The 8,820-nt window shown below is 42.8% G+C and overlaps 1 protein-coding gene across 1 annotated transcript in view; it reads left to right on the top strand.

Annotated features, from left to right (window-relative positions):
- Nucleotides 1-8,820, top strand: part of LOC134460057 (CRACD-like protein) — a 29,060-nt gene that overhangs the window by 16,422 nt on the left and 3,818 nt on the right. Inside the window, exons 2-8 of the mRNA XM_063212535.1 lie at nucleotides 1,320-1,384; nucleotides 2,858-3,017; nucleotides 4,083-4,218; nucleotides 4,621-4,782; nucleotides 5,078-5,131; nucleotides 5,732-5,920; nucleotides 6,923-8,696. Coding sequence (XP_063068605.1) covers nucleotides 1,336-1,384; nucleotides 2,858-3,017; nucleotides 4,083-4,218; nucleotides 4,621-4,782; nucleotides 5,078-5,131; nucleotides 5,732-5,920; nucleotides 6,923-8,696 — 2,524 coding nt within the window. The 5' untranslated portion in view covers nucleotides 1,320-1,335. The remainder of the gene's footprint in view (nucleotides 1-1,319; nucleotides 1,385-2,857; nucleotides 3,018-4,082; nucleotides 4,219-4,620; nucleotides 4,783-5,077; nucleotides 5,132-5,731; nucleotides 5,921-6,922; nucleotides 8,697-8,820) is intronic.

Here is an 8,820-nt window from a genome sequence, read left to right as displayed (position 1 = left end):
GTACCTAGCTACAAATAATGGCTGCCAGGATTGACATGAAAATGGGGGCAACGTTTCCTCTAGGCCACTCGCCTTTGTGTATCTGCCTGAAGTACATAATTCTTTGTATTTGAAACATTCTCCTTTCCCTCATGGGTTGAGTGGGGTGGACAAAGGCTTTTCCCCCCTTCTGAAGTCAAGTCAAGTTGGATTTATTTGTCCCCTGGGGCTAGGGGTAATTAGGTGGCATAAATGTTTGAAAAGCAAAAATGAAAAAGTCTGCTTCCTCAGCTCTCGTCTAAAGATATCTTGGGCATTCTACTACAGTATATTCTACTCTACTGGCCTCTCCTTTTATACTTCTCTGTGCCCTCCTCTCTGCCCTTTGGAAAGGTCTCTGCGTACTGTTTTGGTCTCCTGGGGAGAGAATGGTAGCTCGGAGCGCTAAGCTTCACTTGACTTTTACTTCCTGGTGTGTGTCCAGTAGGATTTAGAGCAGGATGAGAATTTGTGTGTGCACCCAGACGGCCTCGTTATTCACTTGCTATTTAATGTCACTCAAATCGCATGCTCGCTGACTCTCTTGCTCGCGTCATCACAGACTGCTGCAGACCAGACACTGCACTGCTAGGCAACCAAGCAACTCTCCAGCTGCTACATTTGCCAAAGGAGAGAGAGAGAGAGAGAGAGAGAGAGAGAGAGAGAGAGAGAGAGAGAGAGAGAGAGAGAGAGAGAGAGAGAGAGAGAGAGAGAGAGAGACAGAGATGGGCGTGCAGAAGTTTACCAGCCTGGTTTCATCAGGCAGAACGACAGAGATATAGATAAAGAGAGTAAGAAATGCCTGTGGATTCATGATGTGGAAATGATAGTCAAGATACCTTGAGCTGGTAACTGAAGACTGCACCAACTAGAGTGACCATTTGAATTTGCATTTAATTTCCGGTAAGAGCAGCATTATGATTGACACGAACATCAGACCATCGTTATGGAAGTAGGCCTGCAAATCTGACTTATTAATGGGTTAATTCATCCTGAATTACTGTATCCCAGTTCTCTGGCACTGTACTTTGTACTTCCACACATCATTATACTATTCATGTGTATGTATTGTATGGCAACCAAGGTTAAAACTTTGCTTCACAGAGTTTTTTTTGTTGTTGCATTTTTTTTGTTTTAGAATAAGTAAATTATGTCTGCAATAAAGTGGGTAAATTCTGAATCTGCACTGTATTTAACACTTTAAAAAGATAATTATTTCACCATGTCAGCCAAACAGCAATGTGAGAGGTGATCTACTGTAGATTTCACTTATTTACTTGTGCTATCTTTCTGTTTTTCAGAACTCTACATAAAGCCATGTTCAGAAGCGCAACATTGCCAGAGCGTGGTGCGGATGAAGTCCCAGGTGAGAGTAGTATTAGGAACACTCTCTTCAGTCTTGGCTTGTTTGACCACATGCAAATCCTTTATGGGCTTGCTTGCACAACCTTTGCACAGTTTGTCTTGTGTTCATTATGCAGTCCTCGTTAACCACTTGATTCAACCAGTCATTTCCTCTGTGGGAGACATGTATGTTATTATCAACCAACAGAGACATGCAATTATACAGTGATATCTGTCACACTATGGGGAGTATGCAGAAGGATAGAGTAGAGACTAGTAGTTTAGAGGAGATACTTTATCAAAGTAGCCTCCTAGTGCGGATGGGTCTGTCCGTTTCACTCAGCTGAAAAAATCTCAGCTACATAATGACTACATTGCTATTGCTACATTACAGAGGTTTTTAAGTAGCAGATTAAGACTTGTCCATTACCATTGACAACTAGCCTATAGGTATAGGGGAACTGCACAAGGGGGACAAGCAGCAGAGAAAGGGAATAAACAGAAGGAGAGGAAAAAGAAGACGGAGCCAGAGAGGGATTGACACTGCTCACGCTGCTGGTGCCCAAGAAGTACAATATAGGATTTTCTTTTTTTTTAGATATTAAAAGAAAAGACATAGTGCCTATTGCCAGGGAGTTTTACTTGGGGCCTGTGGTAAGAGATGTAAAAGTTAATGAATGAATTCATGAATGAAATGAATGAAACTTTATTGTCATTGTACAGGTACAACGAAATTGGTAAAGTGCAGATGCTCATTCATTCATTTTTAATGTGACATTCCGATCTTTGGAAATCAGCTAGTTGAGTAACTACATTGTATTAATATCACCTGACTCAGAGAATGACTGGAAAAACAGGAGAACGGTAAAGCTCAATTATTTAACTGGACATTTTCAAAAATGATGGAATGTCACTTTAAAAGTTAAAGGTTAAGTTCAAGTTAGAGGTAGAATGTTAAAGGGTAATTCTCATTTTTGGCCTAAACCGCCGATAGGCACATATATATCACTGGGACACTTTTTCTTTGTACACTTTATAATTGTGTGTGTGTGTGTGTGTGTGTGTGTGTGTGTGTGTGTGTGTGTGTGTGTGTGTGTGTGTGTGTGTGTGTGTGTGTGTGTGTGTGTGTGTGTGTGTGTGTGTGTGTGTCTGAGAGAGAGAGAGAGAGAGAGAGAGAGAGAGAGAGAGAGAGAGAGAGAGAGGGAAAGATAGCTGCCTTGGGCTGAATGTATGTAAGAGTGTGCATATATATATATGGTTAACATTTGAGTAATGATGTGTTTAATAGTTGTGTGTAATGTCTTCTGTACTGTATGTATATATCTATGCTACTTGATACCTTAATTTCCCCCTGGGATCAATAAATGATATTCTACTACTCTATATGCTGAGTAATGGCTATGTCCAGCAGTAGAAAAATATTTCTAATTACAAGTTCCCTTTGTAATTGAGTAATAGGTATTTAATAACTGAGTCACTTCACTTGGCTCCTCAGGACGGAAGAAGTCCCGATTTAAAGCCCTGAAGACGCGTCTGTTCGGGAGGCTGAAGAGGAAGGATGGCGAGGCACTGGGGAAGACGCAGAGCCAGTCCACTAGTGACATCACCGCTCCCGAGGCGGCACGTGGAGGATATGACTCAGAGGACGACTCTCAGTAAGAGCATATCAGTATTTATTTTTTCCCTTATAACCTAGTATTAGGGCAGGGAATGCCCCGTTTTGAGTTTGGACACATAAAACGGCATTCTGCAGAATACGGCCAAAGGACTGCATTTTAATTTATGCAGTGTTTTGGACGCAAAATCACTGCAATCTTTTGGTAAAGGTTTGGTTGTCAATATGGTCAATGTGTAGTGGAAATTGTAGGACCTTCGCAATTCTTAAAATAACCCAAAAAGGGGATGTCAAGATTACCCTGGTCATGGTAGTACCCAAAAGGGCTTTGCTGTCATCAACTGGCCTTCTTGCTTGAAGACGTCAATTCACTTTTGAGTCTTTTTTTTAGTTATGGTCCAGAACAGGGGCAACCTTTTGAATGATTCAGGTGCACAAACGCAGTAGAGTTGCTTACAACTATGCTGTTTTGCCTACAGTGACCTGTATTGACGTAGGTCTTCCGAGACGTCCCCTTGGTTATTTCAGGGCTGTTTACCGAGGGGAGCGTGACTTCCAGGATTTTTCCACAACATATTGACTTAGAGTGTGACATCAGAGAGTAGTCTATGGGTTACAGATACGTACTAGGTTTTGGAAAGGCCCATAAGATACTGTATGTATTTACATCTTGTCATGTTGCTTTTAATTTACGATCTAGTATAACCAGCTGTATTTGTTTATGTTGTAAATCTTTATTTCCTATTCCAAGCAAAGCTATAAATAGGCTATGTATTTACTTCATGACTTTACATACACATGGTACACACATGGCACACAGGTCAAATTACTTGATACCACAACATATAAATTGAGATGTATATTTCAGTATCAAGATGGAAATATTTAAGACATCACACTTTAATGGACATACAGTATTTGTGACCTTTTGTCACTTTGGATAAAAGTGCTATGCGTAATGCAATGAAATGTACTGTATGTTATGGATTCGACATTCTGTTTTGTAAAGTATTCTTGAATGTCTTACCAGGCATGTATTATTTTATCTGTTATATAGTATGTTATCTGATGCAATGTAATGTCATTGTTGTGTTTTGATCTACAGCCACCCCAAAGGCACTCTAAACTCCCGCTCGCTGTCCCATGACAGCATCTTCCTGGCTGACCAGGCTCAGGGGCCCTCGGAGCCCACACGGGTCCTGTCACAGGAGAACGTCCCCAGCAGGATCAAAGCCCTACAGGTCAGTCAGAATAATATGGTACTGTGCCATCTGGTTCTCTGCATGGTCAAGTGTATACCAAGCACCACTGAGTTTGGATATATGGTACTTTTAAAAATGTGCGTAGCATGCACAGAGTTGATTGTAGAAATGGTTGAAATTCATTTTCTTTAATTTTTCTTTATCAACTTAATGATAATGAGATCCACTCTAACTCGATTCAACGTAACAAGAAACATTCACTAATGCCTTAAATTAGTTATATATTCTACTATTGGTGTTGTAAACATGTATTGTCCAAGGTAGGAAAGGACTATCAAGATAATGTGTGATCTAGATCAAGTCCTTTTCCATATTATACACATGATGCAATGAAGGCTTCATAAGAATAGAAAAACATATACTGTGACCATACCTTGCCAGATGAAACTGCAGCAGCAGAACTTCCACCTGCGGCGCCCCCCGGTGCCTTTCCCCAGTAAGCGCATGGAGGACTCGGGGGCCACCTCAGAGGATGACGGCCTGCCACACAGCCCTCCAGACTTCACTTTCCAGGAGCCAGCAAGATACCATTCCTCTTACAAGGTAAACATGGCTAGTGTCTCGTCTTTGTTGAACTACAGCACAACACTGCTATTTTGTTTGGATTAAATATATTTCTCTAATGGAATGTGTCTCTCATGTATTATTTATATATTATATTATATTATATATATTATGTTATATATTATATGTATTAAATTGCTCCTTGTAAGTCGCTTTGAACAAAGGCGTCTGCTAAATGCTAATGTAATGTAACGTAGTGTAATATGAGCTTCAAAATGACGGACTGGCATGGTCTGATCTCTCTCATGTGTGCTTTGTTTTCCCTGACCTGCAGAGGAACCACAGCTGTCTCAGCCTGGCTGGGACAGGCAGTGAAGAGGAAGAACAGGTAAAAGTTCACACTGCACTAATAAATGTCATGCAAGTGATGTATTTGTGGGATTGTAAACAGTGTGTACGCAACACGTCACTGCAATCAGATACAATTGCATAATAAACTTGGTGGCTGGAATACGTGGAGCTAGCTAGTTTATTATTTGCCAGGCAGTTTATTATTTCAATGAGATCTTTTTTTAAATTATGTGTTTCATTCATTTGCTACAGTAAACAATTAACGGTGGCTAAGGCAAAGAAAAAGAAAGTCTTGCCAAAGATTTTTTTCCAAACATCTTTCAAACCATCATGATTGATATGCTTGTATTTGATCATTTCAAGGAAGTACCCGACATTTTTTTATTACACATTCATTGGTCGCGTTACTTTTCTGTACTTGTCTTTTCCTCATTGTGTCGTTATTGCTGCTACACTTCAGTTTCTCAATTTGTGATCAATTAATGAAATCTCTGTCTGTCTGTACTGTATGTTTGTCTGTCTGTCTGATCTGTTTATTTTTCTGTGTGTCTGTCTGTGTGTGTGTGTGTGTGTCTGTCTGTCTGTCTGTCTGTCTGTCTCTCTGTCTCTCTCTCTGCCTGTGTGTCTCCCCTCTCAGCCTCCATCCAGGCCTATCTCTCCCTGGTCCCATTCGCACCACAGATCCAGCAGCCCGGCCTCCCCTTCAGCAGACTTCAGTAGCCCGGCTCAGTTCACCTCCTGCCTGGACACCTCCGCCGCACGACACAGAGTCTCCGTCAAGCCCCGCAACCAGAGGCCCACCTCCAAAGCCAGGAAGCTGCCTACGGTAAGAATAAATCAGTGGTTATAAAACTTTTCCCTTCATTCCCCCCTTCAGAGGGTCTGGGTGCTTCCTAGCCCCCCCCCAAAGCAACAGCAGTACTTGCGCACACTGATTTTACGATAGTTGTGCTGTGCAGAATCAAAGAAAAGGTGACTGATGAGATAGAGAGAATGAAGAGAGAGAAATTATTCAAAGAGAGAATGACGTCGAATGCAGATCCTATGCTATTCAAATTCAGGACGATTACAAATATAATGTTGGTGAGGGTTTAAAACGTATTGGCTTATTGACGAGACACCCCCCCTGCAATGCCTCCGCGCCCCCCCAGGCTTACGCCCCACTTTGAGAAACAATGGACTAAATTATGGCATGTAGCTACTGTTATGGCTCGATCTGTTATCTCCCTATTCTTGCATAATCAGGCCTTAGACTAATCGAGCCATAACACACTACTATGTTTTTCTCATTTTCTGAACATCAAATCTTTCTGTTGTGGAGCTAACCAGTTTGCGTTTCTCTGAGTTGTGTGTTTTATCTGCACAAAGGTAGCGGTATCTTACTGTATCGTGTTTGTGCTCTGCTCCGCTCTCTATTCCACTTCACTGTTCTCTACTCTATTTGCCATATTCAAAACTCAAAGGAGAATGATTAGGAGAAAGCTTTGGAAGTGTTCATATTGACTTAAGATATTAATATTACCAAATGTCTTCACACTCCTAACACAACATTATGACACAGTACTGTGGCTGCTGTCCAAACTGAGATATAGGAGTCCTATATTAGTGGATTTACTGTATCCACATCTAACAAAGAGAGGCAGATGTGAAGGTATATTTACTTATTACATAGCTCATATTTGCTTATTACATAATGTGTTACATATGCTAGCGGGTGCAGGCACACGGCTATTTTATGTTCAACTTCACCCGCGTATGAACTCTTTGACATGTAAAGAAAGCTAATCATTTTCTTCTCTCTCTTTTCCTTATTTTGCGGGGGAACCAGAGTGTACAGAGGCCTCGCTCTGAGAGCATGCATGACCTGATCCTGTCAGAAGGGGAGGAGGACAAGGTGGACAGAACTGCCAACCCTCAGGAGGAGACACCTCGCTTCCGTTCCCACTCTGCTCAAGTTGTGACAGCTGAAAGGGAAAGGCAGCTTTTCCTCGACCTCCAGGCGGATGAAAAGCAAAAGCAAAGGAGATCCCTCGATCTAGAGCTACAGGAGGAGGACCAGGTGTTCATACCCAGCCCAGAAGATCCTCTCCCCAGATCAGGGTCTGCTCTTATCATCAGTGAGGATGAAGAACCAGAGCAGACAGAGTCAGAGAAACAGGTCACGTCCAACCCTCTTTACCTTCAGCCCATGCCGGACGACCTGCAACAGTATGAGCCCTGCGACGTGGCTGAATCTCCTGTGCCTCAGTCCGTGCTCACTGATCCTGCTGCAGAAACTTTGGAACAGTCTGTGGACATGCAATGTTCTGTAGAAGAGTCTGTGGATGAGGAATTCCCAATGGAACAGTCTGTAGATATGGAGTGTTCTGAAGAACAGTCTGTTGATGTTGAATCTTCTGGAAAAGAGCAGCAGGACATTTGTCAGGAGAAATCTGGGAATCTGACAGAAGCGCATAAACAGGTTCCCATCACTGCAGAAGAACCTCTTCCTAATATCATTCTTCAAAAGCTGGAATCTGAAGCACCTCCAGCGGAGAATGAACAGAGTGTAGATGAGCCGATGTATGAACACAGGCCCACCACACAGGATGTAGGAGAGAAGAGTACTTCCTCTGAAGAGAGAAGGAAAAGCCTTCTCGGTGATAAAAGCACACCACCTGTTCGTCTCGCAGACACTCAAATTAAATATCAGCCTGTGACTGGTCTAAATGATAGGACACCCATACCAGAACCTTCACGGGCTGGATCGCTGAAGAGAACACCAGAGGCCTCTGGTACTAAGACAGAGAGAGAAATTCCTGAAGTGGTTCTCAGGAGAGCGAGAGTGCCACCTGCTGGTCAGGAGAATCAAATGTCAACAAATGGTGACAGATCGAGGCCAAGCTCCAGACCGAACTCTGGGTCTTACCAGTTTTCAGTATCTTCAGCCCAGCGTCGTTCCAGAATTGTCAGTAGCGGGGAATGGAATGAAACGTGCTCAGAGGAAGTTAGGAAACCAGAACACACAGCTATAGCCCCTTTGAATAACAGCAAACACACACCAGGGAAACCCAGCAACCAATCGGAGGATAAACCCAAAGAGCTTCCACAGAAACACCAGCTCGCTCCAGAAAAGAGAAGCATTGTGCGAAGAGAGACTGTGCCAAATAGCTCTGTCACCACCACCACCACCACCAAGACAGTGGAGGAGAAGACAAACAACCATGTCAGACGAGCCAAAGGCCCAGAACTCCAGGGCAAGACGGCTGAAAGGGAGGAGAAAACGAATGCTTTTGGAGTGAAATTGCGCACCACGTCGCTGTCTCTGAAGTACCGCTCTGAGACAGCCCAGTCTGAGGTCCGGAATAACAAGCGTAACAGTTTGGAGGCCGGCAACAAGACCGCTGCGTCTGTGGATGTGCCAGGCCCACACATAGGCGCTCTTCCATCTTCTGCAGATAGGAACAGCTCAACGACTCTGAGAACAGAAACCACAAATAAGTCCTTTGCTATAAGGAAGCACTCCTCCCTGAAATCAGACATTATACTCAACTCCACCACCATGCCCTCTGGTTCGGAAAATATCAGGAGCAAAGAAACATCAGCTACGTCTAGACAACAGAGTATGTTCTATATGAATTTCTATATGAGTGTTATCCAATAAAATATAGTGTTTTTCATTATATCATGCTGTATATTGTATCCCTCCTTACTGAGGGAAATGGTAGCCAAAGAAGAGTACGATGT

The sequence above is a fragment of the Engraulis encrasicolus genome, chromosome 12 (genome assembly GCF_034702125.1).
Source record: "Engraulis encrasicolus isolate BLACKSEA-1 chromosome 12, IST_EnEncr_1.0, whole genome shotgun sequence".
NCBI lineage: Eukaryota > Metazoa > Chordata > Actinopteri > Clupeiformes > Engraulidae > Engraulis > Engraulis encrasicolus.
The sequence above is the reverse complement of the archived record's forward strand: the minus strand, read 5'-3'. Positions and strand labels throughout refer to the sequence as shown.